Here is a 21,461-nt window from a genome sequence, read left to right as displayed (position 1 = left end):
GTTCTCACTGGGTCCATCCGATCCGGTTTCCGGATATCTTTCGGTTCTCACCAAGTCCTCTTCATTCATAACCGGATCCCATCTGGAGGGACCAATTTCCCAACACTTTCCTCATCCCCTCATGAAAGTCAGCTTCAGCCCCCAACAACGTCATCACTCGTCCTTATCAAACAAAGAAAACATGCTTCCTTTTCGTCCACACCAACCATCTCGCCATAGTATAGCAAATCTTGTACCTGTACATACCAACAAAAACATAATGACACTACTCTCTTAATTCCCTCATGAAATTCCGCTTCTTCCCCTGACACCATCGTCACTCATCCTTTACAATTTTCTTTGTTTTCCACATCAACCGTCTGTTTGTTTTCCACTGAAGTCCTATGAAAGGATGTCCGTGGACTTATGTGCCACATGATGTTCCTTTGTAAAAACTGATGGAGCAAGTCCACTATATCCATTTTAAATTTACTAGCATCCTTTTCCACTTCCTGCAAATAGTGAAAAGGGTTAGCTTCAAGTAATAAGACTAGATTAATCACTGTATTAGTCAGTTTTAAAACATGTTTTGCTGAGACCATAGACTAGCCATCATTATTAACCACTACTCGATTAGGCATATGGGCTTCTACATTCGGATGTCGCTTCTGACAATCTCGACCTAAATGACCAAATTGATGGCACACAAAACATTGATCAGGAAAACATTGATAATACACCTTTTGTAGCACCGGAGGTTTATTATTAAGTAAATTAGGTAAACTTATCGTTGTAGGCAACCGAACATTTCTTGGTGCGATCAACTGAACTGTTGGAACCCCAACCCCTCTATCTGACGCGACAACCTGTCCATCGCGTGTAGCAATGACTTTACCTAGTAAAGCCCCAATGCGAGGAAGAACGTTCCTCCACTCCTTCCTCAAACCAGGGAATATCGCCGAAAAAACCATGCTAGTTTCCTGATCCTGTAAAATCTCATCCACCTTAACATTATGCGACCATTTGTGAAAGGAAATCCATGCACCTTCCACACCCGCCTCCTTAATCGCTAAAAGCTTGTTGACAAACTCCTCATCTGCCAATTCCACATGGTAACATCCTCTGGACATAAATTGAATGTTAAGAATGTTATCCACTTCCTTCGAAAAAGCAGCATATGGAATATGACGGAGTTCCAATCGATTAGGTCTTGAACCCTACACCTGCACAAGCAAGGCGCCTCCAACCTATGTACCTCACCTATCACCGTGACTTTATCCTCCTCTGATAACACGAGGTCGACTATCTCATCACACAAATGAGGCAATGATTGGGGGGGTGCATTGGACTCCCCTGTTCGCATGTACAGTCCAGCCGCAGATGGCGTTTGTGGTTGTTTTGTAGCCGACCTCTTGTTCATTTGATACTTACATGTCGCGGTTGTTGCACTGTTCGCGCCTCCCGTAGCCTGTTCTGTAATCATCGTTGCCCTCTGCATTCTCGCTTTGATATCTTTCCTTTTACATATCAATACTACGTTATTTACACTTGTTTGTACATGAGACCTAGTTCATGTGCATACATGCACACCCTTGTTCACACGCATTCGATGGACCTTTCTCCTAGTGGCCGGAATCCTCCATGACAACGCTTTCTACATTTTAGAACTTCCATTTTAAAATATATTATCACTTAACTCCCATCAATGTCAAAGATCAAGTCGTGCAAGAATTGGTTTGTCCAATAACACTATGGACTCTCTAGAAACAACGATGCAAGCGGGTTTTCTCCAAAAAACCCGTGCACTAGGAATCGTTATTGTAGGAGATATGTAATGAAGTTATAACCACGCTAAAGAGCCAATACGATGGCATCATGGACCGATCTAGTGGAGCTTAAAGGCAATGATTAGCCTTCATGCGACAATGGTTTTCCTCTCCCTTTCTTGAGACATTGGGAGCTTAAAGACAATGATTAGCCTTCATCCGACAATGGTTTTCCTCTCCCTTTCTTGAGACATTGGGGGCTTAAAGACAATGATTAGCCTTCATCCGACAATGGTTTTCCTCTCCCTTTCTTGAGACAGTGGGCCTCCACATAAGATGGAATTATCGAGTCCCTTCTGGGATTTATATATAACATTCACAGCTATAAAGTTTTATAACTAATGGAAGGAGTTTTGTTTTTTGGAATATATGTATATCTCTCATATATTATACGTATTTAAAAACTATTTAAACATTTCCACAAGGTTTTTAAAATAAAACTTTAAACATTAAGAAGTATTTAAGGTATTCTAAACATATCTTATGTATTTTATCTATAGAATACATATTCAGAGTATTTTTAATAAAAAGGTAGAATACTTGGCCTACATATTCTGCATGTATTTTATGTTAAGTATTATACAATTGTGGATGTATTCATGCAACCTTTTTAGCACATGAACAATTGCTTAAGCTAACTACGGTGCCAACATGGCCTTAGTGAGCTAGTAACATGGACAATGCAACCTATTACCATCTTCCCAATTTTGTAGTGTGCCACAACCAATCATTAACAATATGTCCATTCTCTTGATGTAGATAAGTTATGCTCATCTAATCAATTTTAAACAAGAATCCAATGATAATCGTTATGTTTATCTTTGTAGTATGTCCATTTCATTGGCTTGCAAATGCTAAGATTTCTCTGGTAAGAAGTAATATAGCCATTTGCGTAAAAAGTACGGCATATCTATCAAATATCCCACAACAAACAAAAATCTTTAGTAAAGGTACAAAAAGTAAATCTACTCTTGTAGTTTTCTAATAATGTGCTAGATTTCTTTTGATCATTGCCATTTTTCTTCTTTAATTTGAGTAGGGTCTAAAAAGAAAATTGCTCAATGTTAATGCTTTCGTCATGCAAAAAGCATTGAAATACGATGCAAATAGAAATAGTTATATTATTTCAAATCCATCTTGGTCCATGCTCTTGCCATTGTACAGGAAGTGACGTCAAGAACAAGGCAACACAACATTGAGGTAACTATGAGAATGGAGCATATATAAGTGAACCAAAAGATAAGAAAACTAATATTTCCATAAGACTTGTATTTATTCATGATGAGTTCTTTTGTGACGCTAAATAGATATGTGGACTTATCTTTGTGTAAGATGGATTTATTCATGATGAGTTCTTTTGTGGGGCTAAATAGATATGTGGACTCATCTTTGCGTAAGACTTGGATTTATTCATGATGAGTTCTATCATGGAGTGTAGTAGGTTTGTGAACAATAACAAGTGAAAAAATGTGAGCTTCGATATGTAGAACAACATGCAAACAACTCGATTTCATCAATATTTGAGGGCTCCAACACCACCAGAACATCGACTTATTGTATCTTATATCACAAAATAAAAAATATGACAAATATGGATGTTAAATATAGCGCATACACTAACAAAATTTATGAGTTTTCAACCTCATATCATGGAGTCATGCGACTAATACAAGTTATCGCTATAAACATTATCAATGACACTCCCTAAACATGACCAAACTTGTTTATGTAGTCAAAGCATCAACATTGTCTAATGGGAAGCCATACACATTAATAGCAAGATATTCAAGATGCACATAATAATCAATAGGGAAATACATGTATATAACTATTATTGAACGCACATTTATCAAATATGTTTTATGCAAACAACATACACATATGGCACATATGTAGGTGCATGTACAAGTGAAAACACGTCCATCTACATAGATATGTGCACAAACACAAAATATTGACAAAGAGACAAAATCAACACAATAGAGTACACACATGTTGAAACATATTCCCCTTCTTGTAACTATTTATACCAAGAGTCGTGTGATGTCGCCCATTACTTTATATAATGTCTATAAAGTATCATGTCCAATAGGTGGCTTCGTTTTTGTTTTTCACAATGTGAAGGCTTGAACGAAGGATGAGGTATGAAATTATTGCTTTTCTATATCCGCATGGAATTACGGATCTCATATATATTGCTTACTTTGTTTTGTTTTGTTTTTTTACTATCCAACATAATGCAATATAATCATTACCTTACATATGTCCACTTAGAATAGTTATTCTCGACATGTCCTTAATTGACGATTAATTAATACTTTCTTGTCAAAAAGATGCGAAAGCACTTGGTTATTGAGAAAAGTAACTTTACAACTAGTTTTCCATAAATTGATGTTGAGAATGACAACATTGTCTTGAAAATTTGTGGATATTCTAACAATGTATAACTATCAATTGATTGCATTTGCATTTGCATTCCTCAACCTTCTCTAGTTGAAAAAATGGTTTTAGAAATTTATTTTTCCATAATCCAAGGAGTCTTTTGTAGAGTCAATGTGAATAGAAGGCGTGTTGCAAATGAGTGATTGCTTTTGATTTCATCAAGCTCTATCCACATAAAATGTATCAACTAAATATTCACGAGAAATGCGTGTAGAAACAAGAGAGTGTAATACATTGCGTGCACTTGATCAACTCACATAAAGATGAAAACAAAAAGTGGTTATCATAACAAAGGGCTTGGAAATAATATAATATACGCCCCATTATATCATTGAGGTGCCTTAATTTTGGGTCCACCATGACAACTTGACCCCATTTGTCCTATTTGGAGTACCATTTTTGTCAAGAATTTCATTGATCTTTCTACATTTTGCAAGAGAATTGATTTAATCACATTAAATGTTACAAATGACATATCTAATGTTCAATCAAATCCTCGAGATTAACCAAGAATCACTTGTATATTGATCAACTTCCAACACTTGCATGTGATTAAGCTATTATGAAATGTTCAACAATTTCTCGGTTGGGATTTGCACATGCCATTTACTAGGGGGGGGGGAGGGGGTATGCCATCCACAAAGCGTAAACAAATGAAGTACATGGATCATAGGCAAAGCGAGATCAACCGAGTGATAAAATTCCACATAAGACGTACTTGTCAAATGGACAAGAAATTAGTTGTTAGGCATATATATGCTTTTGTTGAATATGAATGTCATTAAATCTCCTTTTTAATAAAATGACAACCAAACTCATAACCTTTACATCACAAACCACATATTCACAAAGTAAAATGTTCATATATTTAAATGATATAATTTCAATTATAACATCCTATTGCTATGAGCAATAATTCGTATAATGTTGGACCACAATGCTCTCATGATAGGCTTGATTTTGTGGTGTAAGGCACAAGCACTTTTATAGTAAGGAGTTGTAGATAGTATCATACATAAAATGTTATAGAAATTATTGTTATGCGCAATAATTTGCATAAATTTGACGAGAATACTTCCATAATCGGCTTGAGAAAACGCCATGATTTGTTACGAAAGGAACAAGAGATACTATCATAGGTCGAATTGTTCACACATCAGTTTGTTAGGATCATGTCGAAGATCCTACTTTGACATGTTCTCGCATACAAATCTATTATGCTCCACAATCAACTTCTCATGAATGAATCCATGTTCTATGGTCAACCAACTAAATCATGAATAGGGCTCATCCCAATGCCATAACATCATGGGGTTTGGGTTCACATGCTTTTTTACATTCAATGCAGGCACAAAAGTACATGCACATAAATGATGTGTAACAAACCAAATTTCGGAACTCGTCATTGAGACACTTTGAGAGCGATGTCACAGGGAAGAACACGAAACCGATGGGTACATGTTAGCAAGTGAGACAAATATACAATGCAATGCAATGCAATGCATACATACATGCATACATACATACATACATACATACATACATACATACATACATACATACATACATACATACATACATACATACATACATACATACATACATACATACATACATGTAAGAAGACAGAAGATGCAATGCAATACAATACAATACATACATATATATGTACATACATACATACATACATGCATGCATGTAAGAAGACAGAAGACAGAAGACAGAGAGATACTGTTGAACAGACAATCGAGGAAGGGAGAAACAGACAAAGAGAGACTTTTTTGACGTTTCAAATAAATGCCCAATTTCACTTAATGTAGAAGTCCGAGAGACAGAGAGACAGAGAGAGAGAGAGAGAGAGAGAGAGAGAGAGAGAGAGAGAATAAGATAGAGATCATTAGAATAGAAGAGAAGAGAAGGGAAGGGAAGAGAACAATATTTCCTATTCTTTCTTCTGGTGTTATATGGTTTAGGATCGATGGTTTGATCAATTGGATCTGATGGGTTATGAAATTTTCAGTGGAGATTCGATCATCGGGAAGCTTGGGAGACGCAAACGTGTGGATGCATCGCATAGACACTACACTGAACTTGCCAAGAACCTCTCTATCTTTCAGCTCATCCCCATTGGTAAGAGCTCCCATAAACCCAACACATATTTCTTAATCAGTCAATGATTTTTAGTTTATTTATCTAGGAAAATAAGAATCAATCAACAGTGATCAATTTATTTATCTATGAAGATAGAATTTCAATTAGTTCGTTCTATTGTTCCCTTACAGCATACACTCTTTCATTCTCGGCCAAGGAAAATCAAAGAAAAAACTTAGCGGACATTTCCCATCTCATAACCCTAATTCCTAGTATTGACAAGTTCAGTTTGTGGGTAGGTCACAAGAGGATCAACGAACTTGGTTCATGATCATATATTTGGATACAGTCATGGTACCAAAATTCTTAAGATATTAATTGATCTCGTTACATTCATTTTGAGACTAGCTTCAGATATATAGGCTTTGAAACATGGATAATGCGATGAGCCTACATGTAGCTAGAAAAGATAGAGGAGGCACTGTCCAAAGAAAGGAAATAACTATAGTGTGATTAAGAAGAATAACCAATGAAGAAAAAAAATGTACACTAGAGTAACTAGCCTTTTACATATCCATTTTAAGGTCTTTGTGCACCTAACTAGCCTAAAAGGATAGCCATTATGAAATACTATTAAAATTTAAAATTGTGTGTGCGTGCATTCATAATCCCTTGGCCCCAACATTTAAACTCGTGCTATTGAATTCTGGGATGGGATCAAATTGTGCATGAGGGGCATAACCATCCATACCAACCATGTAGAGAGTGGTGCATCCATGGATAAGAGCAACTGGTATGGTATACCCTCCATAAATGACTTAAAACACTGAATATATATTATGCATGTTGAAAAAAGAGTATGAAGTTCGCAATCAAGATGTACTTCTTCTCTAGTTGTAAAACTTTGAACATCATCAACGTCAAATGGCAATCATCTTTTTAAAATTAAAGCAGGGAAAAAAGATCTCATCCCCCCGACCCCCCAAAAAGTCTTGTTTGAAATATGAAAACTTTTTGAGAAATGTGGGGAGTCTCATTCTGCTTGGTTTCCTCGTCCTTCGATGCAGGCGTGGGATCGACATTAGGAGCAGGTGTATATGTTCTTGTGGGGACTGTCGCTAGAGAGCACTCTGGACCAGCATTAACACTATGTTTTCTCATTGCGGGCATTGCGGCAGCTCTTTCTGCCTTATGCTATGCTGAGCTTGCAAGCCGATGCCCATCTGCTGGCAGTGCATACCATTATGCATATCTTTGTGTCGGGGAGGGGTAAGAGCTATATAAGATTGTTTATAACCTCAATTCTGTTAAATAACCTCTCATTGGAATGTTGAGTGGTTTTCTAAACCAAAATTTGGTACAGGATTGTAAAATAAATTTACTTTTAACCAAAACACACGAGATTGGAATGTCAGGTTTTCTATATATCTGTTTTTTCCAAAAGGGAAGGGTGTTCTTTTATAGGGTCGCATGGCTTATTGGCTGGGCTTTGATATTAGAGTATACTGTGGGTGGAGCGGCAGTAGCACGAGGCATATCTCCAAATGTGGTATGTATCTGGACAAAGGCTGACAATCCTCTGAGATATTGAATTTGAGCGATATGATTTTCTAGCTGTTGTTTGCATGCACGTATTGATTATTTTAGTGAAATAATAAAGATCAATGTGGTTACTCGGTGTTTCCAGTGAGTTCATGATACTATTACATGCGATTCTATAACTTAATTAGACTAAAATAATGTGCTTACATGGTCCACAGGCAGTGCTGATTGGTGGGGAAGATAACCTGCCTGTATGGCTGTCAAGAACAACCATACCTGGAACAGAGATCGTGATTGATCCTTGTGCTGCTATTATAGTCATAATTGCTACAACTCTCTTATGTGCAGGTGTAAAAGAGGTATTTTTTTATGATTATCGTATGTGAAAATTTTGTGTTTTACTTGAATTCGTGGTTTTATTGATTAGGGAATTATTTTGTGAATGTTTACAAGGAAAAGTATGTCGTCTCTGGTTGCATTCCAGGAAGCTTTTTTATATTTCCACTGTTTGCTTTCTTTTGGCATTATTGGTTGCTCGGCAAAATTGTCATCTGGACTATTCAGAATGATCATAATAATGCAATTGAACTTCCCAAAGGATGCAATTCATAGCATCCCTGTATCTTTTCGCTGATGAAAATTCATTAACAAAATTTGTTGTCTTTTAAACACCAATGATTTATCTTGATGACATCCTGATTTTCTCTTAAAGAGAAGAGGATCAACATATTATTTGACTGGTATCCATGAGAAATTACTGGATAAAGGTATCCGAATAAGGCCCAGACTATTCTAGAGTACAGACATCCCAAACAGTGAAAGATATTTGATATTCCTTCCTTGGAAGTTAATCAGAGAATATTCCAAGGTTGGAATTGTTACCTCTCTTATTAGTTTTTGGAAGAGGTATGCATCTCATGGAATCTGAGGCCAGAGGAAGCTTTCCAAGGTTCTTAGTGTCAAAGCTGAAGATGAGTGATTGCATCTGATGGCATTTTGATTCTTGAAAGCTCTCTGCAGCCAAAAGCAACTATGACAAGTAGCTTTTAACAGCTTGTTGTTACATTGGAGACACATAGAACTCAGCTTCCTATGAGTAACTGTGAATTGTAGAATTAGGCAAAAGAGAATTTTTTTGTGAAAACAGAAGAAACTTGATTGTAGATGTGAAAATGATCTTACAAAAAGCAAAAGGAAACCTAAAAGATAAATCGAATGTGAGAAGCATATGTCAATAAATACTACCTGTCAAGTTTATTAAGGCCATGTTACAGCAACTTCTATGGTTTAAATATATTGAAAGAGTAATTGCGTGTTGCATTGACTTTCAAATCTGTTAAGGTCAGATTATAAGGCAATCTTTATGAGGCACCAATATTTAAATGATAATCCAACTGAGAATTGAACATCCAACTTATATGGTAAAGCTATTGAAAGAGTATCCACGTGATGTATTGACATTGAAGTTTACGAAGTCCAAATTATTCGGAATCCTTTAGGAGACACCAATTGGTAGGTGATAATCCTATTGGGAACTGTTGATGCACAAGCTGCCCATAATAATTAACCAGGGAGGTATGCAATGTTATTTTGAAATTGGATTACTCATTCAATTTACAACGAGGTGAATCATGTAGAGAGGAGATGGGTTATGACATAGGAAATGATTTCATAGTATGGTTTAGGAGAAACTTCACGTACAGCCCTTATAAGTGCAGATCTAGACCAGCATATCAAATCAAATTTTTCTCAAGTTATTTTGTTCTTTATTCTGCACTCGTGAGATAGATACCCAATATCACTTGTAGTCATGTTTTGGGTGTCAATTCCTCTTTAAGGTGCTTGTATATATTCCTTTTCCTCTCATGCATACAGATTTATGCACAAAGAAACCATATTTTCTAACAATCTATGGGGGTTTGATGGTTACTAAAACAGTTTTCTGATATATATAAGTATTTCCATGATTGGTTTTTTCCTCCTTCATAGTTTCACTTAGTTTGATCTTTCGTGAGTATTATTTACATTCACTTTGCATTCTCTACACACACGTATGCATTCTATATGGAATCCCTCTTGATTTCTTTACCATTAGGAAATGATTAAATCCGTATATTATAATCATCTTTTGGTGTAGATGGTTGGTTCCATTGGTATCGCTCTTATGCACGTGCTGAGAATATTTGCAGGTCTAAAATATTTTGTTCCTATGTAAATTTTTGCAAAAACATGCATCCTATTGAACAATGTGAAAAGCATGCATGTCAAAGCCAAAAACCATTCCATCAAAATATTTGATGCTTAAATACAAATTGCTCAATGTCAGTAAGGACTCTTTCTGATATTTGAGATGATCAAATTTAGCTGTTGCATATTTTATTATATAAGTTACACTATTATGTTCCTAATTCAGTGCTGTGAAAAAACATGCATGCATGTGTATTGATAGTTGGTGTGAAAATGAAAAAAATAACTATTCATTCCACTAAGTCCCTTGGGGTATATATATATATATGATCAAATTGTTCAATGTTGGTAAGGACGCTTTCTGATTGTTGAGATGATCAAATTTAGCTGTTGCATATTTTATTATATAAGTTACACTATTATGTTCCTAATTCAATGCTGTGAGAAAACATGCATGCATGGGTGTTGATACTTGGTGTGAAAATGAAAATGAGAACTATTCATTCCACTAAGTCCTATATATATATATATATATATATATATATATATATGATCAAATAGTTCAATGTCGGTAAGGACTCTTTCTGATTGTTGAGATGATCAAATTTAGCTGTTGCATATTTTATTATATAAGTTACACTATTATGTTCCTAATTCAGTGCTGTGGAAAAACATGCATGCATGTATATTGATAGTTGGTGTGAAAATGAAAAAGAGAACTATTCATTCCACTAAGTCCCTTGGGGTATATATATATGTATGTATGTATGTATGTATGTATGTATGTATTTCACCTGCCCCTTAAGTAATTTCTGTAAGAAAATGACATTAGGACTATCCTGGTTTTCAATGACAGAGTGTAACAGTGCAATCAATCATTACTTCTGCGAATGTCCTAGTTCTTGTATTTGTCATTGCTGCTGGATCTGCAATTGGTTTCAAAACAGATTGGATCGGTTACAGAGTAGGAGATGGGTAAGGCTTGGTATATGTTTTTTACATCATTTCCAATACTTCATTTACTTCTCATTGCTTTTTTATCTTTTTATATATGTTTTCAATGTTTGTTTGAACTTGGATTCGTGTGTATGCACATTGTACAGGAAACTTATGTGCAATTTATTACTGAAATTGATATAGCATCTTTTACAAATGATTTGTATCACATTCAAGAGAAGATGGAAATGGCAGATGGCTGTTGGAGGTGTTGCAGAAGCGTCAAAATATTCTTAGTTATTTATAGCAAAATAACTAACTAATTATAACCAAAAAATAAAGCTATTAAATAGAGAAAAAAACAAACCAGAATTTAACGAGTTCGTCCAATTAAGCCTACGTCCTCCAAAGCAGCCTGCTCTATTAAAATTGGGAGAAAAGAATACAAGATTGGGATTGGGATTCAAAAACTAAGAGGAAGAGGAGCTTATTTATAACTCCCAAACCACCTCCCCAAATACCCCATTTCCTATGAAGGGTAAAAGAATGGGCCGAAGAATCAACAAATCTCCACCTTGGCCCAATCTCCTATCCTACCAAATACAAATCTTCTCAAACAAACAAATAATAAAACAGTCTTTGCGGAGCTTCCAAATTTGCGCCGTGAGGCGCCAACTTAAAATGTGCATGATATTAACCAAGTCTAAACAGTGTTCAAACTTGACCCTTGTAACCACCTTGGTCAGCATATCTGCAGGATTCTCCGTAGTATGAATCTTCTAGAGAAGTATCTCCTCCTCTTCTAGAATTTCCTGCACAAAATGATAGTGAACATCAATGTGCTTCTTCCGTGCGTGAAAGACTTGGTTCTTTGCTAAATGAATAGCACTGACTGTCAGAATACACATCAAGTTGTTTCTGACCAACTCCCAAGTCTTTAAGCAGCCCATGAAGCCAAATTGCCTCCTTCACAGCCTCTGTAATTGCCATATACTCTGCCAACATCCATGGTATTTTGAAGATACTGCAGAATCCATTTCACAGCTTGCCAATGACCCTTGCCTGGATCATGCATATACCTGCGAACAATACTAACAGCTTGCGAAATTTCGGGTCTTGTACACACCATCGCATACATCAAGCTTCCAACTGCATTTGCATACAGGACTTTCGCCATGCATTCTCGCCCTTCATCAGTTGTTGGAGATAATCGGCTACTCAGTTTCAAATGAGGAGCAAGTGGAGTACTTACAGGTTTTGTATCATCGTACATACCAAAACGTTGTAGTATCTTCTTCAAATACTGCTTCTGTGACAGCCAAAGTTTGTTCCTCTATCTGTCCCTACTTATCTCCATGCCGAGAATCTTCTTGGCTTCCCCCAAATCCTTCATCTCGAACTCTTTACTCCTCTGAGCCTTCATATGTTGATTTAAAAAAACCTTTTGCAGGGTATCTTTTCTATGAGTAATTGAATAAGGTTACTTTAGCAGAACATATACAAGCTAAAAAACCAAAATGCTGGAATTATTTAGCACACTAAAAGAAACCATGGTGGTGGATTGTATGCGTTTCATGTCTTCCTTCTTTAGGTAGTATCCTTTCTTTTCCTGTCAGGTTTGGCCTTACTGCTAATCATTGACATTGAGCAGATAATATGTGTATTATATAAACTATGTTTTAAAATCAATCCAGTGATATTTGAAATACTAAAAATAAGCATATTCTCTAGAATAATGCTTGTAATTATTAAATGGAGAAATGAGTTGGTTTGAAGGATGTTTTTTTAATTCAGAGAATTTAACTTTGAATGCTTTTGTTTGCAGATATCTACCATTTGGAATTAATGGAATGCTTGGAGGTGCAGCAACAGTCTTTTTCTCCTACATCGGTTTTGATACTGTGGCGAGCACTGCTGAAGAGGTATTATTTTGACTTTGAATTCAATGGAAATCTTTTAAAAGAAAATAACCTTAAATTTTGGTTTTTTTGATATAGGTTAAAAACCCTCGAAGAGACTTGCCTCTTGGGATTGGTATTTCACTGTCAATATGTGGATGCCTTTATATGCTTGTATCAGCTGTCATTGTTGGAATTGTGCCTTATGATGAGATGGATTCAAACACGCCCATCTCGTCTGCTTTCTCACGCTACGGAATCAATTGGGCAATGTAATTATAGTTTTTTACCCCTGTTTAATTTAATCATCGTTAGGATCCAGTGTTGTTATTCTAAATTCATGTAGATTGACGATGGAAGATCTCGATAGAGGCCATCTAGAAAAATTGACTCATCAGGGCATATAAGATTTGAAACAAAATTGTGCAGCTAGTAGAACACTGTTGTTTTTTCCCTTGATATGGGTTTTTTGTAGGTATATAGTGTCTGCTGGTGCTGTGTCTGCTCTATGCTCCACACTCATGGGTTCTCTTCTTCCACAGGTAAGCCCTTAGGTTTTGACTAGATGAGCACAAACAGTCCTTAAACTTTGGGAATCGACACAAAAAGCCTTTGACCAACCTGGTCATGGTCTTAACATTTAGGGTATAATATTGTGATAATGTTCAAAATACCCTTAAATATTGGGCAGCATACAAGAAGTTTCTGATAAAAAATACCCTTAGATATTGGGTGGTATATGCCAAACAACCTTTATCAGATTTAAAAATATTGAACCACACCCTTGTCCAAAGTAGGATCATGTTAAATGATATGATGCAGGTTTTGGAAATTCTTCAGCTTATTTGTACCCATCTTTGCAGCCCAGAATCCTACTGGCTATGGCACGAGATGGACTGCTCCCACGTTTTTTTCAGAATATCAGCCAACGCACATGGGTTCCCATTAATGGCACAATCATGACAGGATTCGCTGCAATGATCTTGTGTTTTTTCATGGATGTGGATGAGTTGTCGGGCATGGTAAGAAGAGAAAAAGGTCTTTATAGCCACCTTGGTCGAACTAAGATTTCATAGCTATTATGAAAGGAAGATACTAAATATGCTTTAAATTCTTGCCTCACATAGCATAAACCAGTTATAAGATACAATAGAGAAAAATAGATTTGAATTGGAATTTTTGTTTGTTAACCTGATAGTGAGAATGTTTTCATTGGTTTCATGCTCTTAAAAACGTTGTACATACAAGTTTCTATGTAAAACTACATATAATTCTGAATCTCTATATAAAACTAGAGGCAATTTGACTTTTTTTGGCAATAGGTAAGTGTGGGCACATTGCTTGCATTTGCTATCGTGGGAATCTCAATTCTCATTCTTAGGTACATACCCCCAGACAATGAACCTCTTATTCCCTTTGATGCCACGCCACCCTCAACAATCCCTACTTTCACCAATCTTTTCCCATTCGATGTGACATCACAAGATGCCCAACAAGAAAAAACTGTCCCCTTGCTCAACAATCCAAAAGAGAAACTTGCAAATAAAAGCCTAGATATCGGTAAAATTCTGTTGATTTCGAATCTTTAACAAATTCTCAGTAATATGATATTTTTTAAGGTGCTTTGTACCTTGCAGGCGATGAGAAGGGTACAAGCCATTGGGTGGGGGAAATGAGCATTTTGGCTTCAGTTATTGGATCTGTTCTCATTGCGGTTGGTGCATGTGGTGAACTTCTCCCCAGGTAAAGATATCTATCCACTGAGTTTTTTAGGGTTTGTTCTGAATTTTTTTTCGGCGCTGAGTCTATAGGTGGATCACTAGATATGTAGATAGCATCATATGGTTACATATGAAAACATTAACCAACTTTATTGATCTTAATGGTGTGCACTATAGTTGGTTAAGATGGGTGCTTGGGTCCATGGGTGCTTGTGTCTTCATCAGCGGTTCAGTAGTGTTGGGTCTTTTGGATCAAAGCAAGGGAAGGCATACATTTGGACATTCTGGAGGTAGTATTTTGAAAGTCTATTCATTCTGGATGGAGTATTTTATCTATTAAAATCTGTCTCTATCTCACTGGATCATATACATGTGTGCCAGGGTTTATTTGTCCATTTGTTCCATGGCTTCCTTTACTAAGCATCTTGATCAATATTTACCTTCTTGCCAATCTTGGGTAAGTAATCTAATCAAGGAATGGTAACTGTGAGTGCATTATCTCTTCATCTGAGGAAGGCAGATCCACTAATCAACCATGTTGATTAATTATTAGTAGCCATAACCAATCTTGTGTGTGTTAATGATGACATATACTTTTGCAGGCTCTCAACATGGCTAAAAGTAGGCATATGGTTGATAGTGGGTGTATTTATATATTTGTTATATGGGATGAAACATAGCATGCTCTCCGAAGACAAGCGTGAAGCTACCCTGGATGAGGATTCAATTCTTTCGGGAACTGTTGCTTAGACTAGGCCACTTTCTCAAAGATTCTTACCAATCAATCAACTTGGCATGTGACAACAAGATGGATGATTGGTGCATAAATCACACTCCTGTCCTATAGCATTCATTCAATTGTTCATAATTTGGTTTATTCATCTTATTTGCGATGAAACATAAAATTTGTACAGGTATAGCATTCATTCAATTTAAAGTCCCATTCATTCTTGATTTGCACCTTTTCATGAGAGGAATTGGTCATTGCTATATATATGGTTTTAAAGCTTTTCTTCTTCCGATAAACAAGCACATCCAATTATAGGCCAAGATGTAGAACCTCTTGTAAGTTGATTGTTTTATTTCTTCAATATAAAACAAAAACAATCTACATGAATATGATAGATGTGTTAGCTTGCCAATGTAACATGTACTTATCAATTTCTTTATTGGATTATGAATGGGCGCACACTAACAAATCTATTAATAAAATGAATGAGGGAAAGTGTTTAAAACTTTGATTGGAAAAGCTCAACATTTCCTCTTGAAGTTGATAAGTTCAAATTGAAAGTTCTTGGCCTTTTTCTCTTGGATTGGCTTCACCTATATTCTCTAGGGTTTGTATTATCATATCAATTCCCTAAGTACAAGAGTTTGTAATCACTTCACTAGAAGTATCAAATGAGTATATGTTGGCAACTTCTTGCATCTACAAGAAAGTAAAATGTTGTGTGCTTATAGGATATGGAGTTTCAAATGTCTTCACTAGAACCTGTAAGTGTTAATCAAGGTTGAGGTTGGTAACTTAGATTAATTTGTTAATGAATTTTTATAGTTAGAAAACATGAAAAAGTTACCATTGGCTTATAGGATATTGAGTTTCAAATGTCTTCACTAGAACTTGTAAGTGTTAATCAAGGTTGAGGTTGGTAACTTAGATTAATTTGTTAATGAACTTTTATAGCTAGAAAACATGACAAAGTTACCATTGACAGGGGAATAATCATGCTTTTTTGCTATGTGCATATAATGGGACGTTTTAGCCATGTACTTTAAAAGATATGTCGAAACATACGAGTGTCTTGGAAAATGTTTGCATGCATGTATCAAGGATGAATCTAATCAACTATTGGGATCACATAAGGGGTTGTCATGGGGATACATTGCAGAAGGTCTAGGAAAAAGTATAGAATGTTGGTGACGATTTATGTCACTGCCACTACAAGATCCCGTCATGGGGCATCCACATAAGATGGAACTATCGCGTCCCTTCATGGATTTGTACATAATTGTCTCATTTGTAAAATTTTATAACTAATGGAATGAAATATATATATATATATATATATATATCTCCAAAACAAAGGTTATGCTTATAAAGGCGTTCAATAAAGGTAATTGCATATATTGAGATGTGGAGACTCATGTTTCCCAATATTTTACATATGTATGCACCAAACTACAAAAACCATATGCTTTTTCGAATGGGCAAACCAATAAATACATGGTAGTTCTTCCATCCCTTCTCATCATGATACTGAACTCCCATTTTCTTGATGTGAGACAATACATTGGGGCCATTATTGAGGAGATCCATTGGCATTGATTGAGATTTTGTTTATTAGACTCTCCTACAATTCTCCATCTTTTATTATATTCAAGTTTACATTCTCAACATTTTCAAATCTAACCTCCCTCTCCATCACAGTGTGCGCTCTCAATTGCAACATTCATTCGTGGAATTCTTGAACATCAATTGCAAATTATCAACTGCACATACTCTATTTGAAATATTTTTCTTTTGTCCTATAGGCCATATTTGTGATCCAAGATAACAAAATATTTTGATATCTTTACTTGCTTATGCCCCTTAACTATGTTGGAATCATGGAATTTTCAAATGACCTCTAGTTGTGTGGTTAAACAAATAATTTTCAAGGTCACTTCACTAGATGGCATTTGTACAACTAATAAGGGAATGATTTAGAGTTTTGTAATAGCTAGAGTTATTCAAGTATAGACACCTAATCCTTCCATACATATCCACATCATTTGACATAACATGCCTAGAATTTAGGAAACATCACCTCCCACCCTCCCTCCATTGAAGGCCAGAGGATCAGGCTCGTGCTGGCCGGCAATGTTTGCCACTAGTTTATAGCTCTAGGTACCTACTTGCATTAAGTAGAAAGTAGGAGAGGATATGTACATAGTCTCATATTCTTGAACTCATCTGGGAATCAGTGGTCTCCTATTCTTGAAGTTAGCTAGGGGGATGATTCTCCGATTTATATATAAGCCATCTTGTATAGTCTTTTAGTAAAAATCTCTCCTAACAAGTGGGAAAGTAGCTCTTTTTTGGGGGGAAAAAAAAAGATCCCTACATTTTACTTCATCTATTTAATATAAAATACGATAAGAGGCATGTCTATGATAATAATATGTGTTAGATTTGATAGCAATGCCATTAAACATCAAGTATACAAATAGATCGTGCACATACATGCAGTGTTGTCTTTTGACGGCCTTTTTGGTCCTTTTTGGCAAATTTAACCATATATGAAGGTTGATTGAAAAATGAAACCGTCAATCTTGACGGGCATAGATTTTATAAAAACGTAAAAATGAAGGTTTTAATTTTGTTAATACCGTCAAATTTTGCTAAGGCCAAAACAATTGTACATGTATTAGTAGTTACAAATTACAATTCATAGGCTATGGCATATAGTATAGGCTATTGCTACATACCAAGAATTATGTGATTTGGGTATGCTACTAGAGGTGCCTAATATGCCTAAGCAACATGATTATATATCTTATACTAGTGGATATGGAGGATATGAATTTTTGGTTGCCTTTGGGAAATATCTTCTAGAAATTCAAAGCTCAAACGTAATAAATTCCCCATCTACTCTTTGATGCTAGATGAAAGTATTGACAATGGATTAGAGTTGCACCTCATTGTGTATATTACATACTTGCAATGTGGTGGTTGTGGGCCTAAGGAAATTGAATATATGGGTTTGTTGAAAATTCCCAATGGTAAAGGTAGAACTATATATGAACACATGTTAAACATATTAGGGGATTGATGCCTCAACATGAACAAGTTGATTAGATTAACCACTAATGGTGCGTCATCAATGATTGGTAGTGAAATTGGAAAAGTAACATTAATGAAAAATGATATCCCAAATTTGGTTGGTGTACATTGTATTGCTCATAGAGAAGCATTGGTTATTTTAGATATATCTAGAGATATCTGTGAGCTCATTCTTGTAGAAAAAATTGCAAATACGGTATATGCATGGGCTAACAATAGTACCAAACACATGAAATTTTAGAGCTCTTGGAGAAAATGCAATTGGATGCTCATAGACCCTTACAAATTCATAATATTCGTTGGTTGTCATGTGGTCAAGTCATGGAAAGACTAGTGAGTATAATGCTTTCAATACTTACTGTTTGGAAGAAAGAGAACTTAAAAGAGTGGTATAATTAAGCTTGTATCTATAGTGTACAATTTTGCTTTTGTATGATGGCTGATGTGTTACATTTGATGAATATTTTGAGAATGAAACTTCAAAATGAAAATTTGGATGTAACTTCAATTGGTGCAAAAATTGATATTACTATTTCTAATTTGCGGAGGTCTTTCTTGTTTTTTTTTTCCATAGAGGATAAAGATGGCATTACATATAGACATGAACTATACTTCAAACAAATTCCCATGAATAAAGCAAGTCATAATGATAAGAATCTCAATATTGAAAAATCTAAGGGAATGACGCCATTTATAGATGGATCACTTGAAAGCATAGATTGACATATTCGCATTTGTGGGGTTTCCCATTTGAATGCATACGAATACGCATACGAATGCATGGTCAAGTATTCGTTTATCCCCCCCCCCCAAAAAAGAGAGTCCAAGAACTCCCTCCTTTTTTAGTTTACTGGGATAAAAAAAAGGGGACTTCACAATAAAAAGGGGCATTAAAAGAGGGACTTGACACTAATAAATTTTTATAATAAATATAAAAGTATTCGTTTTATTTTTAATAAATAAATAAAATACAATAAAGGTTCATTAATTCCTCACTTTTTATTCTCTCAAAAATTATAGATATTTTTATTTTGATATTAAAAATTGGACTTCACACTAATTATATTTCTATAATAAATATACAAATATTCGTTTTTTTTAAATAATTAATTAAAATAAAGGTTCATAAACTTCCCCATTTTTTATTTGACACTATAAAAGAGAGTTAATACTAATCATATGTATATAATCTATTAATGAATGATTGTTCTTTTTTTAATGAATTAAATTTATTTTAAAAAATGAATTAATTAATATTTTATATATTTTTGTAAAACGAATGGTTTTATAATATTCTTGGGGCCATTTCGTATTCTCGAATATTGAGAATATCACGCATGGAGAATATGACGAATTTCGCACATGTGTCAATCTATGCTTGAAAGTTGTATTCAACTATCTCAAAATTATTTGCAAAAGATTATTGATGGACTAAATGCAAGGTTCCCCGATTTAAGCTTAAGCCTCTTCAATGCAACAAAATTATTCAACCCATGCCATTATGCAGAGGATGATGTGATTAGGGATAGTAAAGCAAAGACATGGTTGGGAATTTTGATTTCTCACTTACAACCAAATGTTGATGTCAATGCATGTCTTCAAATTTTACATGATACAAAGGCTTGTGAAATGGAACTCTTTAGGCTTGTTGACACTTTACATTTAAATTGTGAAGGCTATACTATGCGTGAAGCTTGGCGTATGTTTTGCAAAATGAAGGATTGGCAAGATAGTTTCCCTCATTTGATGAAATTATGGCATGCTACTTTGGTTATTCCATCTAGCACGGTTTCGTGTGAGAGAGGGTTCTCTAAGCAAAATCTCATCAAAGAGATGAAAAGAAAACGATTGAATATAGAACATTTAGATGATTTAATGTGAGTCTTATTGAATGGGCCACACATTGAAGAAATACAATCGGATCATGTATATGAAATTTGGAAAGATGCAAAGGATAGAAGGGCATAATATATTGTTTAGTACGAATATTCGACATATTTACTTTTTGAAGGGCAATTTTTTTGTCAAAACGTCATTTGACAGGCAAAATTTTTGGAATACCGTTCTCATGACAGGCAATGTTAGCCATCAAAAGACAACATTGCATCCATGCATCAAAGTGGAAATTTTAGATTCAATAATCATGGTGTCACATATAATTGTCATTGAAATTTAGCTGGATTGGTGTTATAGTTAACTTTCTTAAGCTTTCCTACCTAAAGATAGAAAAACTTGACAAGAAAGAATCGATCAATCATTAAGTTATTATACTTTTTGTTAAGGTGCACACAGTTTCTAAACATAGAAAAGAGAAACTCTTTTGTTATACATAGTACATACTATAATGTAGGAATATAAAGTTAGCTATTATATTCCAATGGAAAATGAACTCTCGTTTCATTTAGGACTATTTTATGTTAAGGCTAGTCTGTCTCATATTACCCATTTTATATTAATATCATTAATATCATTCATGGTTTGTCCAACATGTTGCACATATGAACATAAATGCAAGTTATGTCGCAATATTCTCTTTAGTTCTCTTGTATTTGAATGATCATAGGTTATTTGGGCTTTCCTAAATTATGGTGGCAGCAACAAATATAAAAATAGGAATTCTGAAAGAGAGTAGTTTTTGAAATTTTGAAAGGTCAATGTATTTATTCTTCTTAGAGAAAAATAAGAACTTGAAAATTCCTTTCCTTTTTCTTCTTTCAATCATGTATTGATTTGTCCTCTCCAAATCGCATATGAAAGTTTCTATCATTTACATATTGGCTTTGCTCTTTATCTATGGGGACTTCTATAACATCTCACTAACTCCATCTTTCTCATTTGTTCATGCAAATTCTTAGCAAACCTCTATTATGGACGTGTTTTATAACTTATGGATTAATTTTAATTAATAAATATGTAAAGGTAGATTCTATCTATAATTAGAAAGAGAATTTTCATTCCAATATATATCTATCTTTTTCGGTCATTATTGTTTAAACGTTGATGGTTTAGATTCAAA

The 21,461-nt window shown here is 35.0% G+C and overlaps 1 protein-coding gene across 1 annotated transcript; it reads left to right on the top strand.

Annotated features, from left to right (window-relative positions):
• The first annotated feature begins 6,176 nt into the window (after nucleotides 1-6,176).
• Nucleotides 6,177-15,576, top strand: LOC147850667 (cationic amino acid transporter 3, mitochondrial-like). The gene is made up of 14 exons (XM_087336856.1): nucleotides 6,177-6,377; nucleotides 7,406-7,607; nucleotides 7,803-7,887; nucleotides 8,099-8,239; nucleotides 10,924-11,042; nucleotides 12,829-12,925; nucleotides 13,001-13,173; nucleotides 13,377-13,443; nucleotides 13,765-13,923; nucleotides 14,224-14,461; nucleotides 14,539-14,644; nucleotides 14,800-14,912; nucleotides 15,004-15,079; nucleotides 15,225-15,576. Exons 1-14 carry the CDS (start codon nucleotides 6,248-6,250, stop codon nucleotides 15,370-15,372), a joined length of 1,854 nt encoding a protein of 617 aa, XP_087192982.1. The 5' UTR covers nucleotides 6,177-6,247; the 3' UTR covers nucleotides 15,373-15,576.
• Nucleotides 15,577-21,461: the final 5,885 nt, after the last annotated feature.

Source organism: Azolla caroliniana, unplaced genomic scaffold (genome assembly GCF_043228905.1).
Source record: "Azolla caroliniana isolate FFs.n. ecotype wild unplaced genomic scaffold, voAzoCaro1.0.p SCAF_21, whole genome shotgun sequence".
Lineage (NCBI taxonomy): Eukaryota > Viridiplantae > Streptophyta > Polypodiopsida > Salviniales > Salviniaceae > Azolla > Azolla caroliniana.
The sequence above is the reverse complement of the archived record's forward strand: the minus strand, read 5'-3'. Positions and strand labels throughout refer to the sequence as shown.